The sequence below is a fragment of the Oryctolagus cuniculus genome, chromosome 1 (genome assembly GCF_051225735.1).
Source record: "Oryctolagus cuniculus isolate XC-2025 breed Fujian yellow rabbit chromosome 1, ASM5122573v1, whole genome shotgun sequence".
NCBI classification, from domain to species: domain Eukaryota; kingdom Metazoa; phylum Chordata; class Mammalia; order Lagomorpha; family Leporidae; genus Oryctolagus; species Oryctolagus cuniculus.
This window is the reverse complement of record NC_142867.1, coordinates 235,892,641-235,908,152: the sequence shown is the minus strand read 5'-3', so window position 1 is coordinate 235,908,152 and position 15,512 is coordinate 235,892,641. Positions and strand designations below refer to the sequence as shown.

At 70.3% G+C, this 15,512-nt stretch overlaps 1 protein-coding gene across 1 annotated transcript; it reads right to left on the bottom strand.

The window, feature by feature from the left end:
• Positions 1–592: 592 nt before the first annotated feature.
• Positions 593–14,345, bottom strand: DBH (dopamine beta-hydroxylase). Its single transcript, XM_070066670.2, has 12 exons — positions 13,981–14,345; positions 12,083–12,229; positions 10,853–11,110; positions 10,151–10,327; positions 9,115–9,217; positions 5,574–5,740; positions 5,132–5,275; positions 4,808–4,846; positions 4,389–4,448; positions 2,345–2,472; positions 1,836–1,995; positions 593–1,236 (listed from the first exon to the last, which is right to left on the bottom strand). Exons 1-12 carry the CDS (start codon positions 14,326–14,328, stop codon positions 1,105–1,107), a joined length of 1,863 nt encoding a protein of 620 aa, XP_069922771.2. The 5' UTR covers positions 14,329–14,345; the 3' UTR covers positions 593–1,104.
• Between the last annotated feature and the right edge of the window lie 1,167 nt (positions 14,346–15,512).

Sequence of the window (15,512 nt, the reverse complement as noted above, 5' to 3'; positions counted from 1 at the left end):
GTGCCCTTGGTGACGTCACTGCACACCGCCACGGTGGGACCTGCTATAGCCCCGCGGGAGGGGGCTTCTCCGGGCGGGGTGGGGGCAGCCTGTCTGCACCTGTCGTGGAGGCCATGCAGATGAGAGGGCCCGAGCCGCGCCCGGGCTCCGTGGGGCCTGGCATTTCCCAGCCATCGTGCCCGGTGACGTATGGGCCTGTAGGAGCCGTGATTTACACAGCGCGGTGCGGCGCGTCTGGGCCGTGCCGTAATGAAGTGCCTGGTGGAGGCAGAAGCGGCCTTGCGGCCTGGTTGGGGGGGGCACTGAAGGCCCATCCATCACCCCCCGGACGCTGTGCACTGTTCTGCTGACCTGGCTGGACGCAGGCGCGTCCGTCACTCCCCCCCAGAAAGCGCCCAGGAGCTGAGCTCAGCGAGGAGGAACGTGGGGGAGGGGCAAGGAGCCACTGTTCTGTGTGCGGGGGGAGGGGCCCTGTGTGCCCAGTCCTGGTGTCCACCTTTGTCCCCTCGACAGGCGCAACCCGTGTCACGGACAGCCCCGGGCGGGGCTGGGGCGCGGACGCCTGCGGATGGCGCAGCAAAGCACACGGAACACAGGTCTGGCTGCAGAGCCGTCTCTTTGCCGCTGTGACCCCTGGGAGAGCCGTCCGGCGCCCTCACCCCCACTCCCCGGCTTCCTCGGCCGGTTCTCGGCGGCTGGTAGGGTTCCCCCGTAGGTGGGCGACAGCATCTGTCCCCGCCGCAGCCGGAGCAGCCGCAGGCGAGCCTGCAGCTGCTGAATGCCTGACCTGCCTCTGTGGAGGCCGCCACCCGAGCCTCGCACCCCGAGCGCCCGGCACGAGCGCCCACGCCCGTCGCCAGGGCGGCTGTCCCAGGAGGCGTGCGGGCGCCGGCCCCAGGCGGGTGCCCTTGCACTTCGTCACGGGGTGCAGACGAGGCCTGGTCTGCCCAGCTAGCGCAGGTCAGCCAGGTCCCCTCAGCCATGCGGGGGTCGCTGGGGTGGGTGGGCGGGAGAAGGCGGGAACAGGCGTGGCGGAGGGGACACGGAGCTGTCCCATGGGGCCCAGGCAGAGTGGGGGCGCGAGAGCCACACGAGGCCGCCCCGTCAGCCTTTGCCTCCGCTGATGCTGACCACGGTGGGGCCGGCGGGGCTCTGGGCCTGGCTGGCCGGGCACTGCGGGGCGGGCTCCAGCAGCGTGGACGTGATCTCGGGCAGGGGCTGCAGATCCCATTCGCCCTGCGAGGAAGGGACCCGGGGTCAACAGGCTGCAGGGGTGAGGTCAGGAGCCACCTCTGACACCTGCAGAAAACCTCTGGGGCTCTTACCCCCGGCTCTCCCGGTGCCCCTCTGGCAAACGCCCCCCCACCTCCCGGCTACTTGGTCACTCAGCCGTCCCAGCCCCGGGGCAGGGGCTGGGGTTACAGCCAGTTCCCAGGGAAGGCTTCGGGCCCTGCCCTTGGGGCTTAGTGACTGCAAGGAAGTCCGCCCCACCCCACCCCTGCCACGAGTGACAGCACAGGCCCTGGCCCGGACACGTGCTCCTCCCTGGGGAGAAAACGGGACCTCCAGGTGCCCGTGGCACTGAGACGCGGCTCGAGAAACCAGCCCGCACCTCGTCCAGCTGTCGGCTGTCGCCCCTCCCTGGCCCCCGCACTCTCTCTGTCCCCAAGGCTGCGGCTGGGCCCTGCTCACACTGGGGGCCCATCAGTGCCCCAGGAGCTGTCCCCAGGGGAGGGGCCACCTGCCAGCCTCTCCCCTGTGCCTGGCTGTCCGCTGCCACCTGGCCACACTCCGAGGGCCCCAGTCCCCTCCCCGCTCCCCTGGGGCAGGCGGACCTGGAAGCGGACGGCCGAGGACTTGTTGCAGTGCATGGATATGGGGGCGAAGCCGTACAGGGCCCTGAGCACGTCGCGGCTGAAGGAGTTCCAGGGCACGGAGGCAAACTGCTGAGGGACGGAGGCCTGGGGGCAGGTGCACACGTCCTCACTGTTGAACCTGGGGAGCAGGAGCAGCCCGTCTGTGCCGGCAGGGACAGCTGGTGTGCCTGCACAGGGGGCATCCCCGGGGCGGCCCCCATGCACTGGGCATCCTACGAGGCTGCCGGGCCCCGTCTCCACACCAACAGTGGGCTCATGTCTCCTGCCACGTTGGGTTAGTGGCAGCCGGGCTGTGAGGTGGGGATTGACTAGTGATGCCTGCCGAGGGCGCCTCCGGGGTGGTGGGTGCCCGGTGACACCTGCTCTAGGAACGGCAGCTGCTGCCTCCCGGGGGCTCGGGCAGTGGCAGGGTCTGAGGGTTTCCGTCCGTGGGGAGCGCCGGGGCCGGAGCACGGCGGGCTGCTCACCTGTTCACCAGGTGGAAATACTTCTGCAGGGAGCCGGCGTCCACGGCGCTCTTACACAGCTCCAGCTGCGTCTGGGGGTAGTAGTGCACGTAGTTGACGCACATCTCCTCCAGGATCCCGAAGCCGCCCTGCGAGCCAGAGGACCGCGTCAGACACGGCCGGCGGCGGGGGGACCGCGTCAGACACGCCGGCAGCGGCGCTCGCCCCGCCAGCTGCCCAGTGCCGGGCGCCAGCCTCCCTCCCCACTCACTGGCCAGCGGCGTGGCAGGTAAAGCTGCCACATGCAGCGCCGGCATCCGTATGGGCGCTGGTTCCAGTCCCGGCTGCTCCGCTTCCCAGCCAGCTCCCTGCTGTGGCCTGGGAGAGCAGTGGAGGACGGCCCAGGTCCTTGGGCCCCTGCAGCCACATGGGAGACCAGAAGAAGCTCCTGGCTCCTGGCTTTGGCCTGACCCAGTCCCAGCTATGGCAGCCATCTGGGGAGTGAACCAGCAGATGGAAGATTGATCAATCTCTCTCTCTGTCCCTACCTCTCTCTTTAACTCTGCCTTTCAAATAAATAAATCTAAAATAAGAAATCCCGTTCCTTGCCAGGAGCAGGCAGCCCACTGGTTAACCAGTCTCCCCCCCCCCCCCCAGCTGGTGATAACCTCGCAGAGAGAACAGAGCCCAGGCAGGGGGGAATGCTGTGCCCATTTTATGGGCACAGAAACTGAGTCTCAGAGCAAGGGGCAAGCCCTGTGGTGGCAGCAAAGCCAGAAGCTTGGCCTGAGTGGACACAGCCTCCAGTGGTGGCCCCAGAGCTGCCCCCCGGTCCCCAGTGAGAGCTTGGAGCCCAGGACAGCAAGGGAGACCCCTTGACACCGTGGATCCACAGGGCCACCGGTCAGGGCCACTGGTCACTGCTGGGGAGGAACAGGGCTGCAGCAGCGGCAGCCATCACAACAGCCTCCAGCCTCCCAGGGGGCACCCACAGCCGTGTCCTAGCACGGACACGCTAGGTCCCAGGATGAGGGGACACGTTAGGTCCCAGGATGAGGGGACACGCTAGGTCCCAGGATGAGCCCTGCTCTAGGGCTTCCGACTGTGGAAGCCTGGGAGGGGGAGGGGAGGAGAGGAGAGCGCAGGAGGGGGAGGGGAGGAGGAGCGACGCCGGCAGCTGGGAGGAGCCAGGGTGCAGCAAGCAGAGCCCAGGCCCGGCCACCCCTGCCTGGCTCCGGGCCCTGGGGCTTTGCGATCCCTGGTGTGGGGCTGGGGGCTGTGGCTGGGAAGTTAGGCACTCTGCTCACGGCAGACCTGGTGCCGGCAGGTCGGGTGGGTTACGCGGACGGCACCTGCCCGCAACAAGTGCTCTACGCCGGCTCTGTGCCCCGGGCTGCCTGCACACTGCCCCTGCCCGAGCCTCTGTCCGCTCCCCCCGCTGCGAGGCCGTCCCTGCTCGCTGCTGCCCTGTGCCTGTGTCTGCTCCCTCACGTCCCCCGTAACTCGCGTGGTGCCTGTGGCCACGCTCCTGGCATCTCCCCCGGTGGCCCAGCGCCAGGCTCACGGTACCGACGCTCACTGAGCAGGCGCCGGAGTGACAGACGGCTCAGCGGGCCGAGCTGCTCGCAAGCTCCCCGGTCCTGGCACCGTGCACAAGGCTGTGCGTGGGCTGAGCCGCGCCCTCGGGCAGCCCGCGCCGGGTGGGGAGTTGCGAGGGGAGCTCGGGAGAGTTAGAAATCCTGACCCAGGGCGGCGTTGTGGCGCAGCACGAGCCGAGCCTCCGTGGGGGGCGCCTGCACCTGTGTCTGGTTCCAGTCCCGTCGCCTGGGAGACAGCAGCGATGGCCCAAGTACTTAGTCCTGGCCGGCCACGTGGGAGACCCGGATGGAGTCCCGAGCTCCTGGTTTCGGCCTGGCCCAGCCCTGGGAGCGAACCAGGGGATGGAAGACCTCTCTGTGTCCTCCCTCTGACGTTCAATCACATAAATATTTTACTAAAAATAAAGGAAAGACAGAAACCCCGGAGCAGGTGCCCTGGCCAGAGGCGCCCCTCTGCGGTGACTTACCACGGTGGCCAGCGTCCTGTCTTCCGTGTTGTAGGTGCAGGAGGTGATGAGCACATCCCCCTGGGGAGCAAAGACCCCCAGGCCATGAGCACCTGCCCGCCTGGGGCTGCCTGTCCCTGCAGGTGCCCAGGCACTGCCCTGGAGCTCAGGGGGGCCCTGTGGCCACACCCCCACAACGGCAAGTCTGCCAGCACGTGGGACTGTGTGGGCCGCTTGCCAGAGTCACCGCTCAGGGCAAAGCTCTTGTGTGACGGGGGCCCCACTTCACCCACCGCCGTCTCTCCCTCCAGGCTGGAGGGCGCAGTCATGTGTCCATCTGGCTGCTGGCCCCCCACGCCGTGCTCTCCCCTGCACCCCTCCCGTGTCCTGCTGGGATGGGGCCCCCAGGTGCCCCGCCCCCCGCCCTGCCGGCCCCTCACCGGGTACACGGTCACCTCCTTCTTCAGCATGCGGATCTCCTGGGGGGGCGTGGAGGGGAGGAGACCTCAGTGACCCGCAGACCAACAGACCCCAGCCCTCGCTGCCTGCCCTCCCTCCCACCCTGCCCCTACTGGGGAAGGCCAGGGCTGCCTACGGGGGTGGGGGGCTGGCCAGGAGGGAGCATGACAGCAGCAGGAGGAGGGCATGGCCACAGCTGCCTCCGTGGCAGGGCAGGGCCACTGTCAGGTGCATGGGCCTGGCCCCACAGCACCGGAGCCCAGGGCTCTCTGTGGCCGGAGGGAGACAGAGCCAGGGTGGCCCACCTGGAAGTGGGGGCTGTAGTGGTTGTCCCTGTTCACGATCTCCCTCTCCCGGCCGTCCCGGGCCAGCACCGTGAGCACCTTCCTCCCGGTCAGGTGCGTGTGCAGCTGTGAGGCGAAGATGCGGATGCCGGAGGGTGGCAGCGCCTGCGGGGGGGGGGGGGGCGGCGATGCCAGGCTCACGTGCTCCTCTGGGGCATCTGCATCCTCTAGCCCTTCCCCCCAGATCGGTTGGGTCCCCCACCGTGCACGGAGCCGGGATCGCAGTGACCAGATCACGTGGCCAGTGGGCGGGTAGAAATGGGCACGTGGCTGTGGCCGGGGGCCTGGTGCACACTGGGGCTCTGAGCAGGAGGGAGCCCCTGAAGACAGAGGGAAGCTTCCGCCGGGAGCCCGAGCTGTGCACCTCCCTCCCTGGGCTCGCCCTGCCCCGGGCCCCACTCACCAGCTGGGTGCACTTGTCCGTGCAGTAGCCGGTGAGGACGAAGGCCATCTCCCCGGGCGGGATGGCCATCACGGGCGTGTACACCAGGCCCAGCTCCATGATGCCCGCGTCGAAGCGCCGCAGCGTGGCCGTGTAGTGCAGCCGGATGCCCGAGGAGTCGCGGCGGCCTGTGGGGAGAGGGCGGGGGCTGGTGAGCCCCTCCCAGTGGACAGCCCTGGACCCCGAGCCCCCAACCCCCAGCCAGGATCCAGAGCCAGGTGCCTTTGTTGCCACACCTGGGGACGCCAGGTATCCCACCTGTCACACATCGTGCGACACCCATGTGGGACCAAGCTGGTGTGGCCAGGGAGCCCGTGGGGGAGACGCAGCACGGGTGAGGGAGGGTGAGAGGCCGGCGGCAGGCGTGGAGGCTCCCGGGCGGCACAGACACCTGCCCCGATGCCTTGGCTGGCGCTTTGCCCCCCCCCCCCCGCCCTCTACACAGAGGATCTAAGCCGGAAGCCAGCGGCAGGACCAGAGCGCTGTGTGTGGCTCGGGCAGAGGAGGCACGGACCCCTGAGTGTGACCACGGCCCAGGGGAGGGCACGTGCGTGTGTGTTTGTGCGTGGACGTCCACAGGAGCACCGGCCTCTTGCAGACCCCGGCCGTTCCCGCTCTGACCGCTGTGCTGCTGGACAGAGGCGGGCCGAGGGCGGCGGCTACAGCAGCGTGGACCACGGGGGCAGGGCCGGCGCTGAAGCTGTGGCCCCAGGCCCTGCCCACTCCAGGCTGCGCTCGGTCGCCCGTGCACTGTGCATGCTCAGGCCGCTGGCCATCCCCCTTGGGGCCCGGGCCCACGGTCAAGGCCTCTTCCAAAGTCCATCAGAGCCTGTGGCTGTCTCCTGGCTGTGGTCCAGCCGCACCTGCTGGGTCTGCTTCCAGGTTACTGGCTGAAGTCCTTGAAGTAGCCTGGGCAGCCCGCAGGCCCGGGAGGCGGACGCTGGTGCCCACGGGAGCAGCCATGCACCTGCAGGGGGCCCTTCCCCTCCTGTGCCACCTGTGACTGGGCCTGGAGCTCTGAGCTGAGCCCATGGCAGGGTCTACAGGCCTGGCCATGGGGCCGGGACCCCACCTGAGCACTGGAGAAGGGAGGGGGCAGCTGTGGCCGTGGGACGGGGTGAGGAGAGCCAGGGAGAAAGTTCCGGTCACAGGGAAGAGGTGACGCAGCCGGGGGCAGACGGGCTGGTGGCCCGTGTTCAGCTCTGCTGCCTCCTTTGACGGACCAAGTCACAGGCGAGCAGAGCGGGGCACAGTCTCGTCCCTGGGCGCCGGGAGTCATTCAGCCGTTCACCGGCACCGGGGGCTGCCCGGGGTAAGAGTCCCTGGGCCCAATTCTCCAATGACGGAGCTGAATAGACTGGGTGGAAGACCTTGCTCGAATCTGGGGGTGCAGGTCGGGGTGGGTGTGGGGGGGCCTGGCTGTCTCCCGCCCGTTTGCTCTAAGATGAGGCCAAGACCGCCTCCCCCTGCCTCTGTCCCCTCCCCGCCCCACCCCTGCTCCCCTGCCGCATCCAGACCCCCGCGTCCCTGCCGATTGCATGAGAGGAGGATAGAGGGGGCGGCCATGGCTGCACTGGAGCTGGGGTTGAGTGATGAGATACTGCGGGCCGGGCTGTTCATCGGAAGAGCAGCCGTCTCGAGGCTTGCGAAGTGACAGGAGCGTCCCCGGGCTTGGCAAGGGAGCCATAAATACGTCCAGATAAGCAGACTAGCCTGCCGCTTAAGGAGTTTTCGAAAATCCATTTGCTGTTGGGTTTAAATGAGCCATAAATCCCGCAGCCGGCCGCGGCCCGGGCTGACTCACATCTCTGCTCGCTGCAGATAACTCCCCGGGGACAGAGAGGGCGGGGCGGGAGACTCGCACAGCAGGGGCAGGGGCGGCATCGCCACCCAGGCCCCCCAGCCCAGGCCTCCACACTCCTCGCTCGGGCTCTGCCTGCTCCTCCCGTGCCCCGAGGAGAAGCGGTCGCTCCCCCACCCCCGCCCCGAGCCTGCAGGTGCCCGACGGTGGGCAGACAGAGAACTCAGACAACACAGCGAGGGCATGGAGCACGGACAGGGCATGGAGCACGGACAGGGCACGGAGCACGGACAGGGCACGGAGCACAGCGAGGGCACGGAGCACGGACAGGGCACAGAGCACAGACAGGGCGCGGAGCACGGACAGGGCACGGAGCATGGACAGGGCGCGGAGCACAGTGAGGGCACGGAGCACGGACAGGGTACGGAGCACAGCGAGGGCACGGAGCACGGACAGGGCGCGGAGCACGGACAGGGCGCGGAGCACAGCGAGGGCACGGAGCACGGACAGGGCATGGAGCACAGCGAGGGCACGGAGCACGGACAGGGCATGGAGCACGGACAGGGCACGGAGCACTGACAGGGCACGGAGCACGGACAGGGCGCGGAGCACAGACAGGGCACGGAGCACGGACAGGCTTCCCCGCTTGTCATTGCTCCCCAAGCAACGCGGCATCGTGGCCGTTCCCGTGGTGTGTACCCCGCCATGGTGCTGGCAGCCACGCCAAGACGAGTCAGCCGTGGGAGGGCGTGTGCAGGCCTGGTGCAAACACGAGGCCGCTTTCCGTGAGGAGCCTGAGGCTCCTCGGGCGTGGGCGTCTGCGGAGGGTCCTGGAGCCGTGGCCCATGGCCCGTGGCCACTGAGTGCAACCGAGGCAGGCAGGAGGGGGCGCGGTGGGAGATGCCAGAGCGCCGGGCAGGGGCCGTCTCCCGTCTCTGACGCCAGGTCAGCAGCCATCTCCATCCCTGGGACCGACCCTGGTTGCTGCACCTCGGGCCCTGGGCCGTCCGGCAGCCCCTGCTCCCTTCCCCGGCTGTGGTAAACCAGGCCGGACCCTGCGCGTCCCCGGAGTGTGCGCTCCCGTGTGCCACCCCACACCCCATCCTGGCTCGGAGCTGCCACCCAGGCCGGGGCCCCGGGCAGCCTCCTGCCCTCCAGGATGGAGTCCAGCGCCTCCTGTCCACCACGTGGACTCTCGCCCTTACTTCCATCTCCCCGGCCAGGAACCCCTGGGGGCACGGGTCTGTCCTGCTCACCCCAGCCCCCACCCCCTGAGCCTGGAACGCGGGCTGGAACGCCGCGGGACAAAGCCCCTGCCTGCACCTCTGGCCATGGCTCCCGCAGAGAGAGGAGGCAGGAGGGGTGGGGGGCGGGTTGTAGATGGGGGCCGGGTGGGCTCAGGCAGGCTCGGCCGTGGCGGGGCCCCGTGGCGAAGGCCGTGCCAGGCCTCCTGGCTTGCAGTCCCTGCTCGCGGCCTGGCCCTCGGGCGTCCCCTCAACACGGGGCCCCCTTCCGCATCTGCAAAGCGGGGATGCAGGACACCCCTGCCTGCCCTTCCCCGGGCGGGCGGCACGAGGGCCAGCGCCGTGTTGCAGGGCCAGGAGCGGGGACGCCGTGATGAGAGGGAGCCCACAGTGGGGGCAGGGGACGAGGGGCCCTGTGAGGGGCTCAGGGTGGCAGCCTGGGGGTGCGGGCCCCTACCTTCCATCTTGAGCGGGTTGTGGTAGTGCACTTCCAGACGCAGGAAGCGGGAGGAGCCGGGGCCCCCGAAGGCGAGGCCGGCCTCCTCCGGGTAGTAGAAGGCCTGCGAGGAGCAGCAGAGGCCGCGGCGTCAGAAGGGAGCCCACGGGAGGGGGCCTGGGACCACCCCGCTGCGGCCCACAGGGCAGCTGGGCGGGCGCGAGGCTGTGGGCCGGGGCCACGGGGCGGGTGCAGGGCTGTGGGCTGGGGCCTCAGGGCCGCTGGGTGGGCGCGGGGCTGTGGGCCAGGGCCACGGGGCGGGCGCAGGGCTGTGGGCCAGGGCCGCAGCACGGCTGGGCGGGTGCGAGGCTGTGGCCGGGGCCGCAGGGGTGGGCGCAGGGCTGTGGGCCGGGGCCGCAGGGGAAGGCGCGGGGCTGTGGGCGGGGCCGCAGGGGCGGGAGTGGGGCTGTGGGCCAGGGCCACGGGGCGGGTGCGAGGCTGTGGCCGGGGCCGCAGGGTGGCGGGCGCGAGGCTGTGGCCGGGGCCGCAGGGGAAGGCGCGGGGCTGTGGGCCGCAGGGCAAATGGGCGGGCGCGGGACTGTGGCCGGGGCCACAGGACGGCTGGGTGGGTGCGAGGCTGTGGGCTGTGGCCGCAGGGCCGCTGGGTGGCAGGCGCGAGGCCGTGGGCCAGGGCTGCAGGGGTGGGCGTGGGGCTGTGGGCCAGGGCCACGGGGCGGGTGCGAGGCTGTGGCCGGGGCCGCAGGGGTGGGCGCGGGGCTGTGGGCCAGGGCCGCAGGGGCGGTTGCGGGGCTGTGGGCCGCAGGGCGAATGGGCGGGTGCGGGACTGTGGCCGGGGCCACAGGAAGGACGGCTGGGTGGGTGCAAGGCTGTGGGCTGTGGCCGCAGGGCCGCTGGGTGGCGGGCGCAAGGCTGTGGGCCAGGGCCACGGGGCGGGTGCGAGGCTGTGGCCGGGGCCGCAGGGGCGGGTGCGGGGCTGTGGCCGGGGCCGCAGGGGCGGGTGCGGGGCTGTGGCCGGGGCTGTGGCGGGGCCGCACACCTTGGCGCCCAGGGCCCAGGCGGCCAGCACGTGGCGGCAGTAGTTGAGGCGCTGCGGCTTCATCTTGGAGTCGCAGGGCCCGCTGAAGTGGGGGAAGCTCTCGAACTCGGCGCTGCACTGGAAGACCTCCATGTGGTGCACCAGGGCCTCGTTGCCCTCGCTGACGACCGGCTCATACTGCAAGGGGGCGCCGCTGAGCCCCGGGCCCCACGGCCGCCCGGGCCCCGCACCCCTGGGGCTGCGGGCTCTGGGGGTGGCGCTGCCAATCCAGAGCCTGAGTCCGGGAGGGTCCAGAGGGCAGGGCAAGGAGGACCCCCGGGGCCAGCAAGGCAGCCGTCCTGTGCAAGGGCGCGGGCTCCTGCAGCCCCACCAGGAGGCAGGGTGGTCTGGGGCACAGCCCCCGGGCTGGCCCGCTCCCTGCTGGGCGGCCTCGGGCGCTCCCGTGGGCTCCCCAGGTGGTCCTTCCTCCACTGGACACAGCGACGTTGCCTGGCGCCGGGGGACGGGAGCCCCCTGCCCCTGTTCTGAGCTGAGCTTCTGGCTCGCCAGGGGAGGGGGCCTGACACAGGACAGCGGCGGCTCCACCCCCAGGGCCCCCCTCGGTGCAGGATGGGAAGCCGGAGCTCACAGGTGCTCAGGGTGTGCATCTTGGGGGGCCCCCAGGGCAGGGCCCGAGCAGACCCCCGCGTTCCCCCGCCATACCATGACGATGTGGTGCCGGCCGAAGCCCTGGGGGAGCTCTGCGATGTGGCACCAGTACGTGGTCTCCTGGCCGGGGATCAGCACGTCGGGGGCCCGCACCTCCAGCGTCCGCGTGTCGGGGGGCAGGGCCGGCTCGGGGACCTCGGGCTTGAGCAGCTGCACCCGCTGCAGCCCCCCCTGCAGGCCCGAGGTGTTGATGGCCTCCAGCGACCGGAACGGCTCCTCCAGGAAGGCGTAGACCAGGTGGACCGTGCCGTCCTGCAGCCAGCACGGGGCCCAGCGGCTCATCCCCTGACCCACTCCCAAGCCGACCGCTCGCCACCAGGAGGGGTGCCAGGTCCCCACCCCCACCTGCCCCTGCTCTCTGCGTGGCCCTGGCCGGGACCTGAGCACCTTGCTTGTGCCACCCACCAGACACCCTTCCCCCCACAGGCCTCAGTGCACTCAACCTGCGGCCCCTGGGCTGCTGGGCCCCCTCCCCCAGCCCCAAGGCCACTGGGTCAGGTGTGGGTCAGTGCTCTCGGTGAGGTCAGGACATCCACCTGGGGCCCCCTGGCCATGATGCTGAAGGTGTGGGGCTGCACCGTTGGCCGTGGTCCCAGCAGCACCCCTGGGTTGGACAGGGCAGACCCGAGAGGGCCGTGAGGCAGCACCACGGCACTGGAGGCCGGCGGGCGGCTGGGGCACCAGCAGACGTGCTGTTGTGCACGGAGGCCTGCGTCTGGGTTCCTGGGCACCAGCAGACGGGGCCTGCGTGCCTTCCGAGTGCATGGGACCCCGGAGCCGCTTCCTCCGGGCTTCAGGCAGAGCCCCACGCCCACCCCAGCCGGCAGGTTCCAGGCTGAGCCACACGGGCGTCGGCCTCCCCCGAGCCGCTCTTCCAGGGGATTCTCTGCCCTTGGTACCCACCCCATTTCACAGGTGGGCAAACTGAGGCCTGGAAGAAGCTAGGACCTGCCCCGACCCCACAGCAAGGTGACAGGGCCAGGTTGGGAAGCCAGGCCTCCTGGGACCGTTCCAGAATTCCACCTGATGGCGCCAGGAGGAAACACCCAGGGGCCAGATCCAGACCTGTGTCAGAAACCACGGCGGCACGGCGGCCGGCGGCCACACATCCACAGAGAGCCGTAGCTCTAAGGGCTCGGGGCTGACGGCAGAGCTGGTCCCGCCCGAACTGCCTGCGGCCACGCCACCCCCCACTCTGCCCGGCACTGCTCGGGCCCCACCGACCTCAATGAGGTAGTCCTTGGGGTCGCAGGTGCTGAAGGGCCTCTTGAAGAGCAGGGCCAGGCCGTCCGGCGTGCTCTGTGCCCGCAGCAGCTGGTAATCCTGCCGGCTGTCCAGGTGGACCCGCCCCTGCCCGTCACTCCAGGCGTCCTGTGGAGGCAGGCGGGCCCTCAGCAGCGGGCGGGCGGGGGGGGTGCAGCACAGCGGGTGCCCCCTCCCCCCTGCAGAGCTCACGGTCCACGGCCAGCACCCGGCTGAGCTGGGCCCCGGGGGACTGGGCCTGGGGTCGAGGGTTCACGCCCGCTTCCTATGTTGCTGCAGGAGACGTGAACTTGAGCCCCAGCCTCGCTCACTTCCTCTGCACCCGTGAGCACCCTGGTAGCCGCGCGGATCCCTGGACCTGGAGTGGGGCCCGGGGACTGGTGCTGTCCTGAAGAAGCCAGTACTGGGCCAGTACTCTCCTGCGGCCCTGGGAGGGAGGGCTCTGGGGGCAGGCGAGAGAGAGACGGGGTGCAGCATTTAAGGTGGTCCCTGTCCCAGGCAGGCATCCTGCACTCGCACAACCCTGAGACTGAGCTCTGCCTTAAAGCCCGCACCCTTCGCTCTCAGCTCACCCCCCCCCCCCAGGCCCAGAGGCCCAGGGGAGAGACCGACACCCACCTCCCTGCACCCCCAGGGCTGGGGACAGCTGGACAGGGGACCCCTGGGAGCCAGGCCCAGAGGGCCTCCCCAGCAAGCAGGCCTCCGTGCTGGGGGTGGCTTGCTGTTCAATCCTGCACCCAGGGTAACACACGTCGTCACGGCTGCCAGAGGCTCTGTCCGGCGGCCCTGGGGGTGGCACCTGGAGCACCGCCAGTGCCCCTGTGGTGCGAGTGCAGCCGGGAGCCCGCGGAGCCGGACGCTCGTTTGCAGGGGACCTGTCGTGCGGAAGGCAGCAGGGCCCCCGATCCTCCTTGGCTGGGACCCCTGAGCCCCCGTGCCGTCCACTGGGCCTGGGCAGGCCCTGACCAGGCTGCTCTGCCCCAGGCCGCCCAAGCACAGCTCCCAGGCTCAGTGCCTCCCCTGGGAACCGGCCCCTGTGTGCCTGGCGGGACAGCGGGGCTCAGCTCCGTCACCACGCCGGCACAGGTGGACTCGAAACCACCCAGGAAGGCCGGCAGGGACTGCTCTCTGCGCCTTCCGGCTGGGGAGGCCAGGCCGACTCCCTGCGGCCCCTGGCTCCTGCAGCCCGAGACCACCTTCCGCCCGCCTGTGCCTGCGGCCGTGGGTGGAGCTGGGCGCCTGCGCCGGTTCCAAGGGAGGAAGGCAGGCAGGTGACTCAGGGCAGCGGGGCCGGGCCTCCTCCTGTGCCCCTGCCGCTGGTGCAGCGTGAAGGGGCGCATTCTCCCTTCCCCTCCCCTGGAGCACCAGGGACGTTTTGAGAACAGGGGTCAGGAGCCCTGCCTGGGCTCAGCTCTGTGGGTTTGTTCCATGCCCAGGGAGGGGTGCACTGGGTGTGTGCACCTGTTCTGCTCACGGCACGGCAGTCTGTGTGTGCTGCGCCCCGGCATGGGGGTGCTGCCGTGCCCTGGGCTGGCCTGTGTCGGGGAGCGCGTGGCGTGGAGCCTTGTTTGCAAAAACGGGGGACACGGGCTCTGCGCCAGGGTGGCGGGGCGTGGGGGAGCGAGCTGCTGGGATGCGTGAGGCCTCCAAGTGCAGTCACCTTCCTCGGGGGTCCCTGGGCCCCGATATTTGAGGGGTGCAGCCAAGGACCAGGGCAGGGGTCTGTTTCCCATTTTGTCCTCAACGCAGCGTCCCCGGGGCGTCCAAGCTGGGCTTGGGTCAGAGTGAACTCACAGCTCCGCTTGCCGGGTCGGGGGCTGAGGCCGGACTCGGGGGGGGGGGGGGGAGTGAGGACTCACGGCAAAGTAGGCGCCGTCGCCGTCAGTCCAGAGCACCACCAGGTCTGCGTTCTCCAGCTCCCCACGGTCGGACATCCCGAACAGGACGCCGGCCCGGAGCGTCCGCACCAGCAGCTGGAAGTGGACGACCTCCTGCACGTAGCTGACATTCCAGGACAGCTCCAGGGTGCCCTGGGGGTCCAGGGGGACACGGTAGGGGAGGGGGCTCTCTGGGGGCGCCGAGCCCTGCAGCGCGGCTACCAGGATGACCAGGAAGACGGCCACCGCTGTGCCGTACATGGAGGCCGCCTCGCGCACGTTGGGGCTGGGGAGGCTGGCCCAGCGGCCCGGGCGGCGGGGGGCCTGCATGCTGGGGTGAGTGTGCCGGCCCCACCTGCCCCTTTATGCCCTGGCCCTGCACGGGGGTGGGTCCAGGGTGCTCCGGTAATCACATTTGTCTGGTGGCGAATTTGATTGTCTGCGTGGACCTCCCAGCAGCCCGTGCCCCGGGGCCAAACACTTTGCCTTCCGCCCTGCCTAATTGGCGCTAATGACACATGGCCATCATCAGCGGGAATCAAAGCCGATCGCCATGTCCTCCTGGTCCCTGAGGGCGGCTCCTCTGCAGCCCAGGCCTTAGGGGGCCGAGGGGCTGCCTTCGACGGGAGCCGAGCGGCCCCGTCCTCAGCTGCTGGGGCCCGGCCCCATGAATGAGCCATTCCAGGGCATGGAGAGCTTCAAGCTAAAAACACCAGACAGGCCTCAGACGGTTCCCGTGTTAGCTACGTTGTGCACGGCCTGCTGTTCCACGCGTCTCCTGACTTCCCCACGGGCTCCAGCTGGCGCCTCGGCTGCCCCAGACAGAGCGAGGACCTCGTGGGGGGCCAGCGTGGGTGTGGGGCCCCTCTCTAGGCGTCGCGGGGACAGGCGGGGATAGAGGCATGGGGGATGGGCAGAGGCTGGGGGAGCTGGGGGGGCTGCCTTGAAGGAAGGGTGGGGGCCGGTCTGCCCCAGGCTGAGACCTCCCCTTTGCTAGGGCGGACCTGGCCAGGGCTGGAAGCCTCGTAGGCCAGTGTCCCCTGCCCGGAGCCCCCCGGGAGCCCCCATGTCAGCCTGGCTGCAGTGCCAGGACGCTCTGCCTGGCCTCCTCAGCGCTGAGCCCCCGCCCCGCCCCCTGCTGGGTTGACAGCCCCCAGCCGGGCCTCGCTGCCTCCGGTCCAGGCCTGGGCCCCAGTGCTGAGCCCTCAAATACCCACGAGGGCGGGGCCGGGCTGCAGGTTCTGCTCCGAGCTCGAGCGCTCCTCCCCGCACAGCCATGACTGCGTCTGTGCCGGAGCTGAAACCCGGAGAAGGTTCCAGCGTCCCTGGGGCAGCTGTGCAGCGGGGGGCCCCTGGTACAGGTGGGGCTCCCCCGGGACAGGCAGGCAGCAGAGGCCGGAGGCTGGTTTGGGGTTTCTGGCCGAGCATCCTGGGATGCATTGCTTCCAGCCCAGAGCCCCCACCCCACCTGGAGAGGGAGAGGCTGACTGACCCACCCCTCCCTTCCCCCAAGG

Bases quoted from the DNA above. Each gene is read 5' to 3' on its own strand.
- DBH (XM_070066670.2), bottom strand. From the start codon at position 14,328: ATGCAGGCCCCCCGCCGCCCGGGCCGCTGGGCCAGCCTCCCCAGCCCC. The intron at 10,328-10,852 runs GTATGGCGGGGG...GCCCCCTTGCAG, and splicing joins GCCGGCACCACATCGTCATG to TATGAGCCGGTCGTCAGCGA. The intron at 1,996-2,344 runs GTGAGCAGCCCG...CCTGCTCCCCAG, and splicing joins TATTTCCACCTGGTGAACAG to GTTCAACAGTGAGGACGTGT.